General features: G+C 50.6%; 1 protein-coding gene across 2 annotated transcripts in view; it reads right to left on the minus strand.

The window, feature by feature from the left end:
• Nucleotides 1-24,575, minus strand: part of LOC144948593 (extracellular calcium-sensing receptor-like) — a 63,986-nt gene that overhangs the window by 17,369 nt on the left and 22,042 nt on the right. The window contains exons 1-2 of one of the 2 annotated variants that reach the window (XM_078878172.1): nt 8,872-8,911; nt 848-1,112 (exon numbers count right to left, since the gene is read on the minus strand). In XM_078878172.1, the coding sequence (XP_078734298.1) occupies nt 848-1,110 (263 nt within the window). In that variant the 5' untranslated portion in view covers nt 1,111-1,112; nt 8,872-8,911. Of the gene's footprint in view, nt 1-847; nt 1,113-8,871; nt 8,912-24,575 lie in introns of those variants that run through there. The other variant, XM_078878173.1, reaches the window with a different exon arrangement.

Raw genomic sequence — 24,575 nt, forward strand, 5'->3', positions numbered from 1 at the left:
TACTGAAAGGTATCGATTGCTGTTACTCCAGAAGTTGTTTAATAAAGGCTTGACTCCTTCCATTAATGCTCAATTACAGCTATTTACTTATCGTTACGAGACCATGCTGAGTGTAAACACTTTTAAACAATTCAACTGCTGTCATAAGGTGAAAATTATACAACACAATTATGTACCGATTAAATAAATAGATGTGCAGTGTGTGTTTATTAATCGTGTACCCCTTGAATAAGTTAATATCTGTTGTAATATATCCTTTTCACTTGTACATGTACACCCAGTGCTTAATTTCAGCCAGAATAGTCCGGAACACGTACATTGTTCCAGGAATTATTTTGGCACACTCCACATCCATCTCACCTTAGTTTGTCCGAAAGCTGCTCATAGGAATTTGTTCTAATGCTGTGCGTGAGGAATATAGGGAGCATGAAAATAGGATTGTCATGAATACGTCCACTCTCGTGGTAGTGCCTTATGCTGATAATCCCTACTCTGATCCACCGTAGCGGACGTTCCTGAAAATATCAAGTGGCAAATCAGGCCTTCTAGTGTATGCGTATCTTTTTGTCAATCTGGATGATAGCCTCCCCATGCTGTGCTGGTCATCGCGGTGATTATTTGACCACGATACAATTACGGATTTAACTACACCGCCCTCCGCTAGGTAGCCCCGCACGATGCCTATAATACCTGTTATGCACGGCAGTCGCCCATCCAAAAACAATTCCGGGCTGAACCCTGCTAATAAAGACCATGCCTTTGAGATGATGATGGCATCGATGATGAAGCTTCCGAAGACCACAACGGGGCGGGGGGGAGGTGGAGGGGGGGCCCCGTGTGGACTCACCGGACGCACTCCACGGCCTCGGGTCGCACCGTGAGGCTGTCGGCGCGGCTCAGCACGCCGAAGTGGATGGGGAAGAGCCCACCCAGGTTCAGGTCGCCGTCCTTCCACGCGGGCTTGGTGCGAGTCTCCTGCTCGGAGGGGCGCGACGGCGACGACGGCGAGGAGGAGGAGGAGGAGGCGTGCGCGCCGCCCCCGCGCTGCAGCGCCACCGCGAGCCAGCACAGCGCCAGCAGCACCGCTCGCTCCTTCGCTGCCAGCGCCATCGCTGAGGAGGGAGGAGGGGGGGGGAGATGGGGAAGCGGAATTTCGAAGTTGAGTAAAGAAGTTGTCTCGATCCCCCGGCCGCGTTAACAGGCGGTCGGTCGCCGCCAACGGATGACGACGATCACGGCACGTGACCATCGCCCGCGACCTCGACGCTCAACTCGCTGCCTATTTGTTACACGGAACGTCCCGAGGAGCCAGGTAGCCGGCGAGTCGACAAAGGAGATCCATGGTGCGTTAGATCTGACGATTAGCTTCGGGCTTTCCATCGGAAATGAGCACATTCCCATCTTCTCTTCAAAACAAAAAACAATTTGACTTTTCACATCTGCTGAATGCTTCAATTATGGGACAGAGTATGTCATGAGACAGGCCCCATGAGATTTCCCCAACCTGTTTCAGGGCTGTCAATGCAGCCGAGCTGCTGGGAACAGACACGACGAGCATTGTGGCAGAGCACTCAATTTACACTTGGAAAGTTACGAGTTCAATTCCCGATCTGGGCTCTCAACTCAACCCGTCAATCCCTTTGGGGCTGGTCAAATGAATAGTGCCACTTTGTGCAAAGTCACCAGTGGTAGTGCAATGTTGAGATTGGTCCCAGCCCACAGGCGTTGTGTAATGTCTCACTGCTGAAGCAGGGTCCACTGGTGGCTGTGGTGAGCCACTTCCTACCCAAACCAATCCCATTGTCATTGCTGTCAAGCGCCTTGAGATGTTATGAAAGGCACGATGTTATCTATTTTATCTATTATCATAATTAGTAGGACTAATGCATAATGCTCAATTCAGGAGGGGAAACACTCAATTGTTTTAATATTAGCTTTATCTAGCTAATATTAAAACACTAACCTGTTTTAATATTAGCTTTATCTCGATAATATTAAAGCACTGCTGCTCTACATTTCCACGTGATAAGCCACGTCGTTTGTGGACAGGTCACTTCTGAACAAGAGCTGTGTAGTTCAGTGGGCCTTACCTGGCAAAATGGAAAGTTTAGTTTCAGTGGCGCGTCCCGTCCAGGCCCACTGACTTTTGTTCACAGTCAATCTGGTGATGATGATTACCCTTTATTTCTAATCAAATTACCATCCTTTGAAATACATATTTTGTAGAGTAAATCTGCTAAAGTGTCTTAAATGCTCATTGTCCGAAGCCAAGATCCATCCACTGCTGGATGAAGGCCTCCTCAAAGCTGTCACCATCTCTCATAGTCCCGCAATGTAACGATCCTGCAAGCACCGGCGCTGAGATAATTTCATCGCTCCATCTCCTACGTGGAGGACTTAAACGTTTTTTCATCAAATTAGCAATTCACAGTTTTTACTGATCAATTACCTGCAAACTATACTTATACATGTTATTAATTATTATTGGTACAGTACTTATAGTAAAACTAACACTGTTGTAACATCGAATTTGATAGAACAGCAGTGCGACAGCATAAATAAAACCGCAGTGCAGTAACCTTGATGTAGAGCAGTTGTTCCAGTACCGCAACAACACAGCAGTCGCACCACTAACAACGAGCGCCGCGCCTCTCTCAGCATCCACGACGACCATCACCTGTCCGTGCGAGCGGGCAGCACCAAGGTGCCACTGAAGCGCATTCACTACCGGCAGCCCACTGGGCAGGCTAGCGCGAGCACGTGGCACGCGCACGTGGCACGCGCACGTGCCACAGCTGCCACACGCGTGGCCGGAGCGCCACAGGCGGCGGGGAGGGGGGGACGCACGCCGAGAGGTTCCAGCGCGGAGCGGCTTCCCACGCGCGGCACTGGACGCAGACGGCAAAGGCGCAGTCCCGCAACAGCTCGGAGCACTGCTTTGCTGGTAGCCTAACGGCAGCTGTGCTACGCACTGGGTGGCCCAAATGTCATGACACACATCGGGTTATTTCATTTATTTAATTTTAACACTGTTGTTAAAACTTTTCATTGTTAATTATTGAAGTTGATATTCATCTCTTGTCATTATTAATACTTGTATATATTTTTATTCCTGCTTTTCAGATGACATTTAAGGATAGAAAGAAAACTGACGAAAGACGGACGAGTTCAATAGTGTTGATGTATGCTACAGAAGGCGAGCAATAATATTTTTAAAAAATCATTTTAAAAGATAATTCATGCAAAACATAATTGTTGATGGCAGTCAGTTTTAACATTTATTAAAATGAATGAAATAACCCTATGTGCCCTGACTTTTGGGCCACCCTGTACATGGACGAAGGTGCAGCCCTGCAAGTGCCTGCTGACGCCACTGCTGCTGGAGCAGACTCTCCCCTAGACGGAGCTCTCGCGGTTGCTCACTCTGCCACGCTGGCCACACATCTCGGCAGAATGGGAGTGCCCACACCGCACGCTCGGCCCATTCCTCACACTGCTGGGAGGACAGAGATTGGTGGACCTCAGAGATGTGGAACAATGGAGATCAACGGCGCTTCATTAACCACTGAACGTGTTTTGGATCTCTGGTATCGCGATGCGCGCGACTAGGAGCAGCCACAGCCATGCGAGACGCATCCACGATGTGGTGTGCCGGGTGCGGATATATTATCTGAGCCGCCACCCCAGACAGACCCGGCTGAAATGAGTCCCCGGCGATGCCTCCATTGAGAATGTTTGCATCTTCCTCTCACTCGGTTCTTTCCACAGCGGCCACGCGGTCTGGCATCAGCACAAGTTTAAAGCCATCGCACCTGCATGGACAGTTGATCCGCTCAAAGCCCGGGGCAGCTTAGGGAGTGATGCACGTCGCGCAGTCAACAATTAGACAGCCTGGGCCTCCTGCTGAGCTGAGATATCGCCGAATGCTTTAGCAGATTAGTGTTTCATCTTGACTTAAAGCTGTCGCGACTGCAGAAATGTATATTCTTGGGTCTTTCGGTAAAGCCACTTAGATGGGTTGTTATTTTCTTTGAACCTATCTACGTCAATTTACCGAAAGACCCGATAATACAGATTAGTGTTTGTTTATGCTATCCAGTACATAATGCCATATATGGGGTTTTAAACCGTGGGGCATTATTATTCAGTGTCCTCTGGATCAAGGATTGTACAAGTGGAACCGTTGTTTGTTTATTTCAGGATGCTGCCGTGGTGTGACGGCTAACTTACTTGAATTTAAATCCTGATTTAGGGTTCTATTCTAACTCCCGGCGTGGCAGCTGAAACAATGAGCAGGTTTCCTATTCCTCATCTCGCCCAACAATGGGAATGACTACCCCAAGGTGAGTCGATCGCCAGGCTGTGGGCGGTGGGGTGAAGCGTGGTTACTCCCACCTCTTCAAAGGCTTCTGGCCGGCGTGGAAGAGTAGGCCAATTACTCTCGAGGGGCATCTCGAGAGCTCTCTCCAGTGCAGGGCTCCGCAGCCAAAATAACAAGGAGAGACATTTTTTGTAGAATTCGGAACAACTGAAAATGTCAAGAGTCGCAGTGCCCTGTGGTGAATACGAGTCGGCGGTGGTCATACTCTTTGGTTCTTTCGGTAAAGTCACGTGACTTTACCGAAAGAACCAAGAAGAAAAATAAAACAAATCACGACGTTTCGATTGCAAGACAAGCGGCCGTCATCAGGCAAAGGAGTTAGCCTCTAAAGGCAAACCGTTTATAAGGGTTTGGGGATGGGCGTAACCCAAGTGCATCAACAGCACCAGAGGCACGGGTGGTCCTGAATGTCTGTCGCGAGCAGCAGTCCTGGCAGAGCCACAGCACGCGGCTCCGGAGCCGCAGGCTGCCGACCCTGCGCTCGCGTCTCGAGTGGAGGCCCTTCCACCAGCAGGGGTGGGAGCCAGCAAGTGCAGGGCTGCTCCTTCGCCGTTTCATTTCGCTCGCACGCAGAGCGCTGAGAAGCTCGCCGCGCGCGACAGCAGATAAATCCTTCGGGAGGAGGAACGCGCACGGCCGTGAACCTGCTCTCCGCAATCAGAGGATTGCCTCCCAGAGGGGTTGTTATTGACTTCTTGATGGATGTGCCGTCAGTGGCGCTTTCGCTCGTTACCTGAGTGCATTGCTGATCTGAATGATGAACTCGGGAAATTAATATTTAATTGTGTCAGGGACTTATTTAAGGCTGAGCTCATCTCAGGGAAGCCCAGGCCCATGTTCAGATCACACGAGCAACGGACGTTAGCCATGGCTGGGAATCAAACTCAGGTAACTGGGTTCGTCTCGCAATGCAGTCACCACTACGTCAGCACTCAACCTGATCCATATATCGTTTATTGGGTTGTTTTTGTTTATAGTTTTAGTTTTTCAGAATTATAACGGCCCTCTTTACTTAATCTCAACGGCTGCTTGAATAGTATAAAAGCCCGACGGCTCCACACCTTACAGAGGACACCGATAACAGATTGAATACGTTGCATTGAGATTTGGTGGCAACTTTGAAACAAAATGCCGTTTCATCTTCTTGGTTCTTTCGGTAAAGTCACGTAGAAGGGAAATAATAAAATAATAAAAGCAACACACAATTAAATATTTATTTTATTTTATTATATTATTTTATTATGTTTTATTTTTATTATTTTATTATTTCCCTTCTACGTGACTTTACCGAAAGAACCAAGAAGATGAATCTCTGCAGTCACTAAAGCTTTAAGCCAAAAAAAACCGAACGACAGCCGCCACAGCAGCAGTGCGAATGTGGCCATGCGACTCAAACTACGGGCCACGTAGCAAATCCACTTTGGTCTGCGCTCCTTCAACGGAGGAGGAAAACCAAAACTACACAAACTCTTATCTCCCGAAGCCCTCTCGTGGATTCCAGACCTGGACATTGGCATCCAGCACAGTTGTTTCCCACACATTCACATTCTTTTTTATTCGCGAGGGTATTATTGACGTTCCCTCTCGGCATTCACCATCCGTCATCTGTGTGAAGTGACCGTCGAGGGTTGTTTTCTCATGCGAAGCCAGAACGGAATTATAAACCTCAAGAGAAAGTTGTTTTTCCTGCCAGCGAAACAAGTACCAAAATAAGCAAATAGACTGAGATAAACAAACAAACACTCGTAACTTACTATGAAACTGAGAAGAAGTTACAAAAGCAAGTGAAAAGTTATTGCAAAAACAATTTCGGCACATTTCGAGGAACCTTTGGGACAACTGTCCGAGGTCTGCACTACGGAGGCTGCACCAGCGAGGGGTTGGTGGATCACGCAGGCGACGTGGAGGAACTCGCTTCCCGTGGGCGTCGAGGGGGTGCCGCACCCTGGCTCGCCAGGAGAAGGCACGAAAGGGAGACACGTGGTCCCCACCTGTCCCACCTGTGTGGGACAGAGCATCGCACCCTCGCACGCGTGGGCTTTGTCCGGGCCCTCAGGTTTCCTCCCAAATGTAAACGCTCATTGGTCGATAACACCTTCATGAGGACCGCAAAGCTTGGGGGGCTGGTGGTGGGGGAATTGGCAGCGTCTCACCGCCTGGCTGCGTTGTTCGTCGTGCCTCTTAGCGAGCGATTACTGCGTGCGTTCGAAGCTAAAATCATTACGAATCCGGCCCTGGGCATCTCTTGCCGCGAGCCACCGTGCGAGAGCACACAGCTGATCGCAACAGCACGAGACTCCTCTACGAGCGAGGGAGTCAGGTGGCAGGCAACGCACGAATTTCAATTCAGCACAGGCAGTTTTCGCAGCCACCGCGGATCCGAGTGTGGTTTTCTGGGTGGCGCTACGCATGTTGAGCATTCCTCCCGTGAAGCCTACGCAGTAGTGCGTGTTGCGGAGGCTTGAGAGAGACGCAGGAATACTCAACGTGCAGCTCGCAAAGCGGCACCTTGACAACCGCGCCGCTTTCTCATTGTACCAGGCAAGGCCCACTGAGCTATGTAGCTTTTTTTTAGACGCGACCTGGTCACAAATGATAGCTCAACGCAGTGGCTTATAGTGTGGACATTTATAGCAGCTAAATACTCTAAACGCGCGTTAATAAATGTGGAGGGAAACACCGGAGAACCCGGTGAAAAATACACACGACCACAGAGAGAGAGAAACACGCAAACTCCAAATGTACAGGCGTCAGGGTCGGGATCGAAGCCACCACCTTGTATCTCATCAGCGAGCTAGTTAACATCTCCTAGCCACCGTGACGCCATTGCCACGAGGGATGCAAGATGCCCATGTGCCACACCCGAGCGAGACTCATAGTGGAAGCCCTGCACTCTGTGACACCCGTTGAAATGATCGCAGGAAGCTCTCGGGCAAGACAGAGATAAGCCCCGGCACTCGGCCAGATCCAGAAGGTCATTCGTGCCCAGGGCGCCTCGACTGAGCCGGCAACAGATAGGCGTATATGGTCTGCGACTCTTCATCCGATTCCCAGTGGGAAAATTACATTTCCTGATTTCGTTTTGGGAGTGTAACTTTGCCTTGAAATTTCTGCTTGGCCGTGCTTTGCACAAACATACAGTACCCATGAAATGTTACGATGGTTATTTATTTTAGGACAGTTTAACACGTAGGCTTTCGCGACCAATATCATCCATAACAGAGGGTTTTCTGGGTGAGATTGCACAAATATATAAATGTATCGTTCAGTCCGCTACCATGTCGGGCGGTGGCGGGTTGATATATTTACGAGATCTAATCCAAACAACCTGTATTATGGATTTTAGAACACTCTGCACCAAATCGACAAGATTGAAATTCTCCCTTAACAGCTGCTGCCTTCTGAGGCTCATCCCTTCGTGTCGTGTTGTGACAAAGCAGCCGAATGAACAAAGTAATCATCGTCCTCATCGTGGAGGACGGGCGACATATACCACCAGATGGGTGGGTGGTTGCCGGCCAGAGGTTCACTCAGCCCGTCGTCGCTCTGGAGCTGATGACACAAGCACCACTTCGCGGATAGTCAACTGTGGCCACACGCTGCATGTACTGAAGCCCACCAGAGGTAAAGGTGCAGCCCTGCAAGTGCTTGCTCGCGCCACTGCTGACGGAAGGGCCTCTACTAGAGGGAGCCCCATAGAGGGTATTTGGCCTACTCTTCCTGGCTGTGCCACATACCTTGACAGGGACGGGAGTACCCACGCTTTATCCCACCACACGCGACCCTGGCGGTCGACTTACTGCGGCGAACCCAACAATACTGCAGGGTGGACAGAGGTGGGGGGTGGAACTGCTGCGCTTAAAGATCGAACCGGCGACCTCTGCATCGCAACTCCAATGTGCTGACATTCACACCACCAGTGCCGAAGCGGAGTTTACACGAGCGACTCTGGACCACCATCAAGGATGAGCGCAGTCCCTTCCATGCCTCGTTAAGCAGCGAGATTGACCAGGACGGTTAAACCGCCCTGGTCAATCACCCACACCGATCGCATTGCACTGGAAGGCTGTTAATGGATTGAATAAGTTAAATCTGTTCAACATTCCTTCTTGATCGTGGCTTGAGCTTAGAGGCATTGCCTCGGCACTCTCTGACTGGCACGTGTTATCTACAAGCAGGCCACTCAAACCAATCTTCCAGCAGGTCACTCAAACCGCATTAATCCCCTCGGTCACGGTGATTCAAGAAACTGTCTCGCGGAGCGCCGTACGGAACCGAAATTCAAAATAAAACATTGGCATTAAAGATCCCGGAAGAAGATTAAGGATCGACTTTAATTACGGAACCATTTCACCTTACTCCCGCACAACAATTTCATTGATAAAAATCTAGCGCGTGCAAGAACTGGAGGAAAGAACACATGTAATGTTCTTCATTGCGCGAGAGGAGATGATGTGAGAGAGCGGCGCGTGGTGCACGGAGGAGCCTACCTTACTCCGCTGCTCGTGTAAATCATCAGGGTCAGATGTGAACGCGTGCGAATCAATGTTCCGACTTTTAAGCAGTGCGAGATGACATCACGCGTCGAATCGCATCTCGCGCGAGGCCCAATCAGCGTCTCGTGTTCCTTCCACCGTGCCCCCACCCCGAGCTTCCCTCCGTCCGTCCCGCCGAGTCTGACTTCTCTGTGCCTTCTCTCTCCCCCCACCCACAGCATCCCGACGAGCCCATTTCAAGAGACGTGCCCCAAAGTTGCAACCCAAATTCGTCTGAGGCCACAGCCAGCCAGAGCCCCTCACCTATATATAGTGAGATGTTAAATACCTCGCCTGGTATACAGGAGATCATGGGTTCGATTCCGACCCTGACGCCTGCTGCTGTGTATTTGGAGTTTGCGTGTAGCTATTCCCATGGTCGCGCGGATTTTTCTCTGGGTCCTTCGGGTTGTCCATCCACATTTATAATAAACGCGCGTTTTAGATGTTCACATGATTAAGCCACTTGGTTGAACTATCATTTGTGGCCAGCTCGCTTCATGGCTCAGTGGGCCTTACCTGGTAAAAAAAAAAAAATAGTTTGTGGTGTTGCATTGCGCTGTGCACGCGTCTGCGTTGCTTTGATGACTTTCGATCCGTCCGTTGTTGATCCGGGAGGACCTCTTCGACGTTGTCTCAAGACGCCGAGAGCTCACGAGGGTTCCCGCGCCGACGGTTTGGCCAACGTGCTGCCGTTCATGGAGGTTCCTCGCGTGTGAGGGAGAAGGAATTGGGAAACTACCAGTGCTGCAGTGGTGGTGCTGCAGTGGTGGCGAGGCGCTTGTTGCGAGCTCCACTGTGACCCCCGGTGGGCCGAGTTTGATTCCCGGCCAGGGCGAACACCAGTGGTGGGTCAACTGGTCCGGGGTGCCCCCGCTTTCCCCACCGTGCACTGCCCAGTGTGGTGAAGTATGGTCAAAATTCCCAGGATCTGAGGCCCTTATCCAGCAGTGGATTGACGTGGTGCTTAAAAATGACGTTATCATTGACATGCCTCATCTCTTCGTTAGTGAAGAGCCACTTTGCCTGGGTGTTGTTTGCAGTGTGATCTGTGCCGCTTTTCAACTCAGGCCGAATGCGCTCACCCATCACCTCCCTCCGTGTGTAACGGAGCAGCGAGTTCACATTCGTGAAGATGACCCAACACGAAACAAACGTTAGTGTAAAGTTGTGTATCTATCAACCCCCCCGTTATTTTCTGATACCCATGTGTTACAAAGAAGGGCCATTGCCCAAAATGTTACGATTCTATGTTATATACGCTTGCTGTTAAAGCCGCAGTTGTTATTGACGGACCTGTTGAGCGTTGTGTTTCTAATCGGGACTTGACCGATTGAAACCCGTCCAAATTAATAAAAGGGTGAATGCACAAAACTTGGAGACAAAAACCATGACAGAAAGGACCATTGGCTAATATACAAACAGAATTTGCCCTGATCGCTCTCTGCTGCCTTCCACACTGCGAATTACATAATATCTGATGACAAGCACATGCTGAAAAGTGTTACATAATCATACACGCGCACGCGTGGATTTTTCTACCTTTTTTAATTAAAATAAACTAAAACCTCGAAACAAAATCGACCCATACGGCTGATTGACACTCGCGCTACGAGAGTCAAATACGCATCTCCCATGAGCACAGTTTCCTACGTAAGAAGTGTCACGAATATAGAAGAACCCGCTCGCTTGTGCCGCCTGTCCCACAAGCCTCGCGCTGCTTTGCAGGAGGATCCCCGAAACGCGACGCGAGAGGAGAGCGTGGCCGGTGGCCTCGAGCAATGAGAGTGGCAGCCAAGCAGCGGAACGCGCGCCAGGGACCATCCACAGGGGAGATGGAGCAATGGAATCGGCTCGTGTTTGCAGGTGCTGGGGGGCTTATCACGTCACAGGATTGTGAGAGACGGTGGTGGCTTTGGGGGAATTATCATGTCTGATGACGACTACGATGACGACTACGATAACGACTACAATGACGACTACGATGACGACTACGATTACGATGACGACTACGATGACGACTACGATGACGCTGATTGATGAGGATGACGAGGATGACGATGTCCGAGCACGCACCGTGGCACCGTGGCACTGCGACGCGTCACAGGATCTCGAGGCGCGGGCGTCACCACACGAGCGTAGAGGTGACCACTTGTAAATGCACTTAGCAATGCACTTTCAAACATAGCTTGAAAACTAATTCCTTTATAGAACTGCTTTTTGCGTTTAGTTTGTTGTCCTTCACCCGCTTAGCACAGTTGGCTACATGCGGCGCGAAAGAAGTTCCAGGCACGCACGTGGCGCGTGCCGCTTTGGCGAGTCGCGCTTCGCCAAAGTGGCCGCGGCACGATCCGTGAGTGCGCTCGGCGGCTCCCACGGGGCCGCACGGGCCCCATCAGCTGGGCGGGCATGGCCCCCCCCCCCGTCTCTCCCCTTTCTCCCCCTCCGGGTCCGGTGTCCGGTGGCAGCGAGAGTCCTTTGTCTCGGTCTTCGCGGTCGCCGTTTATTGCTTTATAACGCGATTGTGAGCTAAAGAGTATTTTTTTGATAGCAGCCAAAGTTTCGCAATTTCCCGGAATCGGATCCGATCACCGAATTGCAATGACGCGCGCCGCTGAGCGAAGAGCGATATCGCTGCGGGGCGGCCTCGCTCGGACGCGTTATCGCGAGCCACCCTGAGCGCAGAGATAAATCTCTTTAGCGGCTTTACAAGTGCAAACTGGTGACTGGCGCGCCCCATCGACTTTATACTCGGTGCTCTGAAAACAAATAGCGGCGGGCAGCAGGAGAATGCCGAGCCTTGTTGCTGGGGGAGATGCCCTAAACTTGGCTCCTCAACACAATTTATCCGATCTGTCCGAGGACCCTGTCACGTTCAAGGCTAGGATCGACTTGCACATCGACGATTTTACCCCGCACACTTTCATAACGCCCATGATTACCATTACAATAATGCTCGTTGGTTATTTCGGTAAAGTCTCGTAGGTATAAAATAAAATGAATGACGTTTCGGGCGCAACACAAGCGTCCGTCATCAGGTAGGAAAGCATGGCCTGCTGCTGATGCAGACTGTTGTTAAAGGTTTTAAAGGGGTGGAGCCTAATAATGGTTTGTAGAATTCGTTCTCGCGCCATTCTTATTGTGCAAAGGTTGATGGCGACGGAACGACGCCTCACCGTCTGCCCGCACAGCAGCGTCGTGAACAATCTGTGGCTCGCCTGCTTCAGTTCGTTGCGAGTCAAATGTGTCTATGGATGTTGAACGTTTTACGTAGCCAACCGAGCTCATCGGAGATGCGGGTTGTGGCAAACTTTGACCGTGACGCCAGAACCCATGGCCCCCTCTTCCGCGAGTAGCGCTACGGGATCTTCAACGTGCACCGTGAAGTCGATGGCGCACATGTCACGGCGAATACACCCGCAGTACGAATAATGGGAACGTTTTCTTTCGCATCATTCACGCAACTGCATCACACGACGCGACGCAATCCACAGAGTAAGATGTTTGCAGCCAAGTAACGACGAGTGTTCATCACGCACGTGGTAGGAGACCCCACGAGGGTGAGGGAGCAGAACTCCCTCCCCGACAGATGAGACAGATGGAGATTGGTCCTCACTGGCTCCCACTGCCGACTCGTGGTGAGCCCATGGACGAGACTGGCTCCCGTGACTAGCACGACAGCACCTCTGGTTAACACGGCTGGCTGTGTACGGTGCGAAAAACGTTCAACGTACGTACGCGCGTACAGCGAGAGACGGGAAGAGGGACGCACGTATTCCAGAGCGCGCGCACGTTAGGGGCATCGTGTTGACAATGGTGAGAGTCAGCGCGCTTGTGCGGGACACATCACTCAAAGGGATGACGACCGGTGGGTGAGACTCAGGAAAGGAGTGGCAGGCACGGGAGGGAACGTGCCAGAAAGGACGACCACCATGGAGATGGAACGATGAAACCAGCTCGTTTGCAGGTGCTCTACGGGTTGTTATATCGCAGGGCCGTGAGAGATGGAAACAGTTTGGGGAGGACTTCATCCAGTAGCAGTGCAATTTGACATTGAGGTGGTGAAGCCGGACAAGCGCGTCAGGAGCAGCAGCGTCACGTCACGTCGCCGTGATGTCTCCGTCGTAGTTGTGGACCGGGGCACTGCCTCGTCACACGCTGTACGCTCTGTTCTGGATGATGACCACAGTCGCACACTGCTGCTGCTGGGGAGTTTTTAATTTTCCATGTGTGCATCATCAGGTATCCGCATCTCCTGCCGTGGTTCGTGCAGTGGATGCGGTTTAGGGTGGACCATGAGCTTCGTGGAAGATCAAACCCAGAGGGATCTTCTGATGGTGATGATGATGATGATATAGAGGACCACATCACACTATTTTGAGCATGAAGGGTAGCGTGGATTTCACCTTTGCTGGTGGCAGGTCCCCCGTGATTGAAACTGGAATATCCCACATCCAGGTCACTCATTGGCTATGCGCACACCGTTACCACGAGACCATTCAAAATGTGGGAAATTATTTGCCCAATAATGACCCAGCTCAAGCGGTTTAACCTTCGCTTTTTAAAAGTTTTCCTGCGTCAGTCCGATTTAGATCCACGCCTCTCGCTTTGCCCCTGGTCACGGCCTTAACTTTAGAACGTTGTCCTCTGCAGTCGTTATTTGTGACCACATTGATTGCTTTGTAATCCAATTCTGGGCTGGAATTGTTTTTTGAAGGTGCAAACTTTTACCAATCTCCCCAAATCGAACCTGACGCTCGAATTGGAATTAGCCCCCCACAGCTAAGGGGAACAGCAGCGCTGAGCACAGTTGCCACCTCTGCGGTACAAACCTGGGACATCTCGTAGGGAGACTATTGTCGTTAAACCCGCCACCACCCGACACAGCCAATCAGTGACAGGGTTCGTCACGTAAACAGAACGTGCCAATTCGTCACTCGTACAGCACTAACCGGTGTGTGGGAGAGCAAATGCACAACATTTACAAATATTTACAATCTGGATTTGCCCTCCAACACACCGGTGTGCTGTACTAGTGACGAATTGGCACGTTCTGTTTACTTGGCAAACCTTACTAGTTGGCTGTGTCGGGTGGTGACGGGTTTAACGACACATTTATATTTTTACACGATCTACCCCAAAAAAACCTGTATTGTGGATGATATTGGTCGCGAAAGCCTCCTACGTGTTAAACAGGGAGAAGAGTATCTCACTATACTGCAAGACGGGAGGACTGCAGCACATGCGAATGCTTTGTCTTGAACAGAGTATTATTATTATTATGCAACTGATAGAAATCGCACCTCTTAATGTCCCGGGAAGACATGTGGATTTGCCAGGACAGCTGCCTCGACAACAGGATGATCCTGGGAAAACCTGGAAGGTGGCAACCCCGCCCTGGACAATGATGCTTCCTCTTAATTCTCCCAAGCACCGGGAGAATCAAAGGAGCCAACATGTTAAATAGTCTCATTGCATGCTTTAAATCATTGCCGCATGAACTTTTGCATTTGTAACCGTTGGTACAATTCTTAACATATTGCATGTTCGTTAGTTTATTTATAAAGCGGATGTACACACCCAGAGGACAACACATTCATTACAAGCGTGATGCCCTTCTCATTGGCAGGTGTGGAATGGTGCCACCATCTCTGACCCTATGACACACATCGCGATCCTCGAAGCAAACATCTTCGGGGAGAATGATTTGGACTTTAACACCTGCGTTGTGATCCATTCCCTAAGCGATTTGTACTATGGTACTGACATCGCTTACATAACTGATCATTATCATCATCAGCTGCATCAGCAGCCGTGGTCAAGACGCCACCAAATCTCACTTTGCTGTGATGTAAGAATCTACCTCGACCCTGCACACGAGCTGATTCACCTTCTTGGTAAAATAATGAATCAAGTTCTATTTGTACTGTACATGCTTATATATCGTTACAACCAGATTGGTGCTATGGCAGTGTGCTCACAGCTCACATCTACAAGGCAATGAGTTCAACCCCAGACTGGGGCTGAGTCTACCCGGCATTCCTCACTACTGTGAAGGGTTTAGTAGCGATTGTGCTGTACAGCTCTCTTGTTGCCCAAGCGTGACGTCCGACGTTTTGCTCCACGTGCTAGGAGCTCCTTCAGGAACTGAATGTACAACTCAGAGTATACATTTAGTTTCCTGAAGAAGCTCACAGCACGTGGAACGAAACGTCGGACGTCACGCCGGACAACATGCGGCTCAACACGAAAACGCATCGGAGAGCTTTTCCTCTGCTACAGAAGTGACAAGTGTCACTGTGTGAGACCATCAGCGATGGTTTCCCTCTAACCACATGGCAGCAAAGTCAGAGAGCATTTCCCAGCGGACAATCACTTCCGAGATGGAATGACGAGATCAGCTCAGGTGCAGGAGCAAGGTGGATTGCTCACCTCGAATGAATTATCATGGGTGGATACTACGGTGCAAACGTACATTTCACCAAGCAGGTGGAAGTTATTCCTTCCTAAGTGCTCCTTCCTGTGCTTGTTCCATTCCCCCGCCCCCTTCACCTCTCCCCCTCCCACCCCTCGTGCTCCATATACTCCCTTACTTAAGTTCTCCTTCGCCTTCCTGCATCATGGTGCACACGCAGTCCCCACTCGGTGGGGCAGCAGCGAGCCCAATCTCCCCCCTCTCCTAGAATCAAGAGCACAGCATTCGAGACTTCCCCCCACATCACAGTTCGTGCTCTGTGCCGGGCTCCGACTGAAAAAAATATATGAAAAAAAAAACATTGTTGCATTGGAAGACCCTCAAAAAATGGCAACGGTGTGGCCACGCCTTCATCGAGTGGTGGAGAGACAATGGTGGATGATGATCATAATGTCGATGACGATGTTGTCGACGTTTATAAATTCACGAGTGGCTTCCAAAGTCCCAACCCCAAAATCTCAGCGTTGCTCGCTCAGTGCTTTAGCGGAGGCACTTTGAGGCCTCGGGCTGATATCATCGTCGTCGTGCGCAGTCCAACGGCAGCCGCCGACATCGTTCCCGATGCAGCGACAACGGCGTGTTCCCCCACACTGCGCTAAGTGGACGGGCAGCGACTTCCGTTGTCACTGAAATATTTCTCGCAGATGCCCGACACGCGTCCACTTGCCTAAGTGGATTAACAACATCACCAGCAACAACAGCAATACGTGGCTGGGTGGCTCAGCGATCCAAACACCCTGGGTCGGCATTGCTACCGAGATGCTGGGCCGAATGAAAACAAGGGTCGAAAAAGCATGCATCTGGCATGCGTTCTGTAATGCGGTTTCCAGCTGGCGTTAGACTTCGGCCGGATAGATGGACGGATAGATGGAGGGTTAGATAAACGGAGGGATAGAGACGGATATATAGAGATGAATAGATAGATAGATATACAAACATGAACGGAGTTAATGTATAAACGCATTAAACTTTAGTTGGAAAGTGTTGAAAAGTGATGGGGGGGGGGAATGTATCTTCGAGTCATCGATAATAAGCTAAACTTACGCACGCGCTGCGTGTGCGATGAGTAATGGCTAACAACTCAGACCCCGCAGCTCCAGCGATGACATGTGGATCACGACCATTGCCGCTGCGAGAGGAAACGGAAGAGAGAGGAGCGCGTGGAGACATTGGCGGTGGAAAATGATGGCCCAGCCGGATGAAAAAAAATCAACGGAAGTTGTTTTTCTGAACACTTCACTCGTTGTGGGGGTACAGGCGGTGGTGTTAATGCCATTATGAGGTCTGATCAGCTTGAGAGATTTTCCTAACGGTGTCTAAAGCCAGAGACCCGCGGAGTAGCCGATTTATACCAACACCTTCACTAAAGTATGGAAGAATCGGAGTTACCCTTTGTGCCAATAAAGCAGGGGCTGTTAAGGTGTTCAAACCCCACATAGACACAAACCTCTTGCAAGGCATCACGTCCGCATTAAAACACTTACCTCGTGGCAAAACATGCAAACAAACATACTCTGATGATATCTGCCACAAGTAAGTGTGGTAAATGCAGACGTGATGCCTTGCAAAAGGTATCCACTTAGTGTTTGAACATCTTAACACCCGTTTCATTGCTAGAAAGGGTAAAACCTTTTTTTATTTTCATACTTTGAAACTGGTAAAAAGGTCCCACACCTTTACAAACCCGTACGTACCAGCGTGGGGAGGTATGGTCAAATAACCCCCACGTTCCACACTGCATGGGAGGCCCTCATCCAGCAGTGGATTGGAAAAAATGGATGTACTGGTGTCGACTCAGCCCATCATCTCAATGCGCTGATAAAACGAGTACCACTTTGTGGGAAGGCTACAGTGGCTGTGCTAATGGACAAACTTGACCCAGCCATAGGAATGTGAAACGTTCGCACTGAGGCAGAGCCACGGATGAGAGATGGCTGCGGCGAATGGGCGTGAGCACCGCCCGCAAGCGATAGCCTGCAACGCGGTGGTTAAAATAAAGGGTCAACATTCTGTCTCTCTCTTAATTTGGAGCTTTCGTGACTGCAGGAATTAGTCTTTGGTTCTTTTGGTAAAGTCACATATAAAGATAAAATAATAATTATTATTTCATTTATCATTTTATCTTTATACATGACTTTACCGAAAGAACCAAAGAGTAATTCTGTCTCTCACTTGAGTATAACTCTCTAATCTCTGTGTTACTCCAGTTAATAATCATCGTTCCGTCTCTGTGCTACGCTCAGACACTCGCGGAGATATTGTCTCACGTTCAGCGGTCAGGAGCACGACTTTGTATACCAAACACTGCCACAAACACCACCATAGACACCACCAAACACTACCACAAACACTGCCACAAACACTACCATAGACACTACCAAACACCACCAAACACTGCCAAACACTGCCACAAACACCACCATAGACACCACCAAAACCACCAAACACTGCCAAACACTGCCACAAACACCACCATAGACACCACCAAACACCACCAAACACTGCCACAAACACTGCCACGTGATTTGTGACGCAGACATCTGAGACAATGCAAGGCGGGTGGGTGGACATTGCCCCGAACTCCTCGAGTTGTCCTGCCGCCCGTGCCCCCTGGAGGTTGTCACCCCCAGAGCGCGGGGGGAGCTTGAGGAGGACGCAGGGTCGACGAGAAGCGGATCGTGCCGTGACTCATTCTGTGTAGCGGTTAACCCCAGCACGGCGCCCACCCAATCAACACCCCCCCCCCCACAACTCTTCCCATCCCTCAGCCCCGAAAAGACAACTAAAGTTACGAAGGCCACGATAACACAGAGAGACCACATGTCCACATCGCCTTGATGTGACGTGTTGTTGCCAAGGCATGTGTTTTATGGTGTGTATGAGTGTTTTTTTCACAGCAAAGTGTTGCTGACTTTCCCCCCACGTTAGAACCCGTCTTCGGTTGGCACGGTTGGCTACGTACGCCGCGAAATAAGTTCAACATTCGTGCGTAGAAATGTCTCCTGCACGGCACCCATGCCGCAGCCTGCTTCGGAGTTTGTTGAGGATCGACGGCGGCGTTCCCGCCCGGAGTTTACGAATGGCCCCACCTCCCTGCGGGCAAAGGTGACGCGCCAAAGGGCTGACGAAGCCGCCGTGAATCTTCTGTGTTCATGGTCGAGGCTCGGCGATGAAGGGACCGAGAATCTCTCCATCGCGGCTGCGTGTCCCTGCCTTGTCGGGCTGCCGTGATCCCCGCACTAGCAGGATGCACTCAGCGGAGCGCGGCTTACACAATCATCGCTGTTTACAACATCACCACGCGAGCCCCCGGGGGGAGGGGGATGTGTCGTGTGCTTTTTACATAAACAAGTGATAACCTCCACTTAAGTGCGGACATGAAACACGAGCAGACAACAACAACAACAACAACTAGAGCAACAGCCGTTCGCCACTAAGTGGCGGGGTGATGTCACTTATGGCGCTTGTGTGCCAGGCTAGGTGCACTTTGAGGCCACGTGCAGTGAAGAAGGATCATTGTTAGCACGTGACGGAGCAGGTCCAGGTGCCGTGTGGGTTGACTCAGTTGACTGGGTTGACTCAGTTGACTGGGTTAACTGAGTTGACTGGGTTGACTCAGTTGACTGAGTTGACTGAGTTGACCGAGTTGACTGGGTTAACTCAGTTGACTGAGTTGACTGGGTTGACTGAGTTAACTGGGTTGACTCAGTTGACTGGGTTGACTGAGTTGACTGGGTTGACCGAGTTGACTGGGTTGACTGAGTTGACTGAGTTGACTGGGTTGACTGAGTTGACTGAGTTGACTGGGTTGACTGAGTTGACTGGGTTGACTGGAAAAAAAGTTTGCACCACCTGTGCTCTCCACTGCACCAACTCGCCGCTGCGTTTTAGCCGCCCGGTGCTCCGCTCGTTGTTGTGAGCCTCGCTCCTCTCCGCTCGCCACTGTTGCTGGAGGACGACTGCCTCCAATTGCCCAGTGGCGTCCCCCACGAGCTTCCTCCACAGAGGCCGATTTAACGTCGCTGGTATGGCGAATCCACTCAGCTCCACATTCTCCTGTATCGCTTCAGCCCATCTACTCTCTAGCCCGTGCCGCGCCCGTTTAGCCCCCCTATCCGGCCAAACAGAAGCGTCTTACTCACTGAGTACTTAGTCGTGTTAAACAGAAGCTTATTAGGCATGCAGTGGCTGGACACGCAGCCTACATGACCCAGCCAACTCAGCCTCGCCTACAGGAGGAGGCCACTGATGGAACTGTGTCTAGCTCCTTCAAGGGTTGGTGAGCTCCTCACACTGTGATCCAGTCTCGTTAAACCCAGGATGTATTGTAGGCAGGCCAGCCTTTATGTTTCAAACCAGTGAAGATGTCCCTTTGAAGGAGAGTACTGTACAGAGCAGTGAAGGCATTACTGTGAGCGACGACCCAGAGCTTCGTACGGAGCGACAGGCCAGGTAGCCTCAGCACAGCGTAACGCAGTAGCAACAGGAACACGCACACGCGTGCATATGTAGAGGTGTTACGGGAGGGCAAACAAACACACCGGGGGTGGTTATGCCTACTACACATACACACGCACAACGCATGAAATACCCACATGTACAATGGATACGTTCTCGAGATGTGCTCTGGATATTTGTAGCGCTTCATCAGAAAAAATGCGAATGATCAGGCGCAGATATAAACGAAATTTCGCACGGTCCGCGCCAACAAGATGATGTCGGGATCTTCAGAAGGCCGCAAGTGGCGCCACTCACGTGCTGTGGCTGCTGCGTTTCTGACGACGGCAGCGGTGTCCCGCGGCGTCGGGAGGAGTCATCATTGGGGACATGTTACATGTGCACATGACGCAACATTTTAGCAAATTATCTGAATGTTAGAAAACACAATAAGATATAACATTATCCCAAAACTGGTGTTTTTTTACTGAAAATGCAATAATAGATTGCATTATATTTGTCAATTTGAATGCTTGTGATGCCTAGATGAGATGGGCCGCTACGGTGATGAGATGTTAACTACCTCGCCTGGTCTACAGGAGGCTGTGGGTTCGTTTCCGACCCTGACGCCAGCTGTATATTTGGAGTTTTCACGTTCTTCCCGTGGTTGCGTGGATTTTCCTCCAGGTCCTCCGGTTTTTCCCCTCCATATTTAGAATCAACATCGCGCGTTCAGAGTGTTGGGCTGCTTTTAATTTCGACGTGATGATGACGAGCCACTTCGTTGGGCCATCATTTGTGACCAGGTTGCTTCTGAAAAAGAGCTATGCAGCTCAGTGGGCCTTACCTGGTAAAATATAAAATAGTTTTTTTTTAGTTTAATGATGGTGATGAGGTTATATAGCAGCGATTATCAAGATCATAAACATGGACTTGGGTACATGCTCGGAACGACAATGAGAGACAAGAAAAGGAATACATGGAGCGTGTTTGTCTGTTTTTGTGCAGTACAACCACATGGAGACGAGGAATACGACCAGGGCTGTTGCCGTGTAGTAACACACTCCCACACTCGGCGTTCAGATGACTTGTGTCCAGGAACTGGATTGGTTGTTGCATCATAAGACTGACAGACAAGAGCTTAGGGAAGAATTCATCCAGCAGTGGAGAGATGCCTACGGATGATGACAATTGATGATGATGATGATAGTGAAATTAACATGTCTCAATTCTACAGCCATACACGCATGCGATGTACGATGTGTGATTCGGCTATTTATTACGTCTCTCAATTAGTGTTACAGGTTTTTATTATTATCGAGTATTGGATTATGAATATTGTCCACCCATTTCATTAATCCACTGCTGGATTGGCAGCGACCTCGGGTAGTGAGCGCAAATGTGCTGTGAACGCAGTTAGCAACCTGAGATCGATTCCCGGCCACGGCCAACGTGAGTTTGCGAGCAGCGGTCGATGGCAACGTGGAGGAACCCCCCTGGGGTGAACCCCGTGAGGCACAGCGACGGGCACCGTCCTCGTCAGAGCCGGGACGCAGCGCAGCTGCTTGGCGCTCTGGGAAGCGGCTCACGCGCTCACTCGCTCATTTCGTGACCAACGTTGACCGACGAGTATTACCTACGTAGAATTCGCATGAAAACGGTCACTGCGTCGCGCACTTTCAGATGCACTTCTGTGGCCGTCTGGAACACTCTTGCGATATTCGGAAGCCACTGCAGATATGCACTTTTAAATAATCTAGATTGAAAACTAACTTTTAATAATAATTATTTCTTTCCCATCGCTCCAACTAGCCAACATTCATCGTCCACTCCCATTGTTGCTATCTTTGCGGCCGTCTGGAATGCTCTTATTACGACGTCACTGGAGCCATGCACTTTCACATCGAGATTGAATATTTATTTATTTGCAACTTATTTTTGTGTTTGGTGTCTTGTCTTCCCTCGCACCTGAGCTTAGCACGGTTGGCTACGTACGGTGCGAAAGAAGTTCAGCAAACAGACGAATGTTGTCGTCTGTGTATTATGATGATTTTTTTTTAAACAAGCAATTGGTTTACTTGCGGGCATTTTGCGGTCACGAAGACACGAAGCAGTAGGTCACTGGCCCTTGGCGAGCGGGGAGCAGCTGTAGCAGCTAAACGAGCGCGTGTCAACGTGACACTTTTTTACTGATTGGCCGTGTCGGGTGGTGGAGGGTTACGACACATTTATAAATAACGCGATCTAAACCCAAAAACGTTGATTATGGATATCTCATTGATTGTGTCCGTCAGCAGGGCGCATCCGCAACCCGGATAATCGAGCACGACTAATTGAGTGTGAACAGGTTAACTCCCCACACATTTCACGCGTTCACTTGGTACATAGACGACGTATTAAACCAATGTCTGTTTCGTACGGAGAGCCTCTGCGAGTAGTTTATCAATCATCACCCAGCTCACGTATCTGCCGATCTACTCCGCGCATTGGGCAACAGCCTGGATCCGATTCAACGCCACGACCCCCGCACCCACGCATCCTCCTTATCAGCTGCAGACTGGAGACACCGCACCGCTAATTGCATATCGTCGCTTCGTGGCACAGCGAGCACACTCGCTGGCTCCCTCACTCGCTCGCTCCGGTCTGCGCTGGCGCGTTTGACGATATCGCTGGCGCGCGTGCGTCAACGAAACTGTTCAGCCGCAATGTTCACTCTCCGCCTGTCACGGCTCGAGCGTCGTCCCTTCGTCCCCCGAGAGGAGGAGGAGGGTGAGGCACGGAGGGGGGGGGGGGCGATGATGAGCGGTCGCTAAGGACGGGACCATCGTGTAACCAGGCTAGCCTCTCCCACGTGTTCCCCAAGAAGCTATCGATCTATTCGATCGATCTGTTTTTATTTTACCAGGTAATGCCCACCGAGCGACCTGGCCGCAAATGACAACTCGACTTAGTGGCTTGTCACGTGGATATTTAGAGCAGCAGCCAAATCCTCCGAACGCCTGTTGATTCTTAACGTGGTGGGGGGAAACCAGAAAACTCGCAAAAAATCTACGCGACCACGGGGAGAACGTGCAAGCTCCAAAGATACAGGCATCAGGGTCGGGATCGAACACACGACCTCCTGCATCTCGCCACCACAGCACCCCCTCTGAACACGTGCAGCGAAACGTCGGATATCGTGCCGAACAATAACACCCGATTGTTGGAAAGCAAGCAGAATGTTGATAATTTCACACGACGCCTACCCTGGAGATTACTTCCAGATTCATCAGTCCGGCTCTCGTGTGAGCTCAGAGTTTCAACATTCAGGCTTGCTGAAAAACAGTTGAAGACTCAAGCCTGTAGAGCTGCTAGAGTAGGACCCTGGACCCCTAGCCACGCTGTGCTTGTCGGGGCTCTGTGAGGCCAGTGGTGGACCCTGGGACTCTCTTGCCTGATGCCCTTGTAAGGGCCGGGGCTCTGTGAGTCCAGTGGTGGACCTGTGCCTTGGCTGGGTCAGGTCAGACAGCCTCCCGTAGGGTACCGTAGCCGGAGGACCTGGAGCGTAGCCGGGGTAGGCACGCTACGTAGGCGGCGTATGATAGGCTGTGCGGAAGAGATACGTGAGATAGGCTGTACGAGTAGTTAGTGTGCAGTAGTTAGTGGGCTGTGTGTAATAAAGACGTGGCCTCTACAAGTGTCTCCGGAATTCACTACACTTTGGTTTTTTTCCCACGTGACAAATTGACGTTAATGGCTCGGTTGAGTGGTGGAGGGTTTTGGTTATCGCCACACACTCTAACCCAAAAAAACGAATTGTTAATTAGACAATATATATTAATATATCTGTCTCTCCAAACATAAACGGGAACAATGTACACTTTCTATCAAGCACAATGCCTTCTGGGAAGAGCAGCATTGGCGCAATGCAAGCAGAGTGTGGGCCAGTGCCGGCGTGAGTGTCTCATCAGCAGAGCCAGGCTGGGCTGGACCAATGCTGGCAGAGCACCTGATGTTCGAGACAAATCACGCTCTTGTTAGCAAAAAACAACGTAGGTTCTGCCACGTGGACGGGGGCAGCTCTGTGCCGGCATTACGGCGATCACGTGGAGATGTATAGCAGCCAAATACTCTAAGCGCGTGATGTTGATCATAAATGTGGAGGAAAAAACCGGAGGACCCGGAGAAAAATCCATGGCAATCACGGGGAGAACATGCAAACTCCAAATATACCGCAGGCGTCAAGGTCGGATTCGAACCCACGACCTCCTGTCTACCAGGCGAGGTAGTGAACGTCTCTCCCTGGTCCTGCCCTTCACCGCCCCACCACTTTATTCTTCTTCTTCAGTGTGTCTCCGAGACTTCGCGTGTTGGGTTCCCTCCCTCCTCTCCCCACATCACTCAGCCCACCGGCCGTGCTGCCTCCTGACCCTCGGCTGACCTCATCCTCTCTTCCCAACGCCACCGCCACCCTACAGCTATGCATGTTTGTTGAACTTCTTTCACACCGTACGTAGCCAACAATGCTAGTTGGAGGCGCGGGGGAAGGACAACAAACCAAACACAAACAGCATTTCCAAAGAAATTAATTTTCAATCTAAAAGTGCATGGCTCCAGTGACGTCGTAATAAGAGCGTTCCAGACGGCCGCAAAGATAGCAGCAATGGGAGTGGACGGTGCATGTTGGCTAGTTGGAGGGATGGGAAAATAATATTAATTCAGGAAAGCTACACTGAGTCGAAGGGCTTTTTTTCAGGAGGATCCTGCT

The sequence above is a fragment of the Lampetra fluviatilis genome, chromosome 50 (assembly GCF_964198595.1).
Source record: "Lampetra fluviatilis chromosome 50, kcLamFluv1.1, whole genome shotgun sequence".
In the NCBI taxonomy this organism is placed as follows: domain Eukaryota; kingdom Metazoa; phylum Chordata; class Hyperoartia; order Petromyzontiformes; family Petromyzontidae; genus Lampetra; species Lampetra fluviatilis.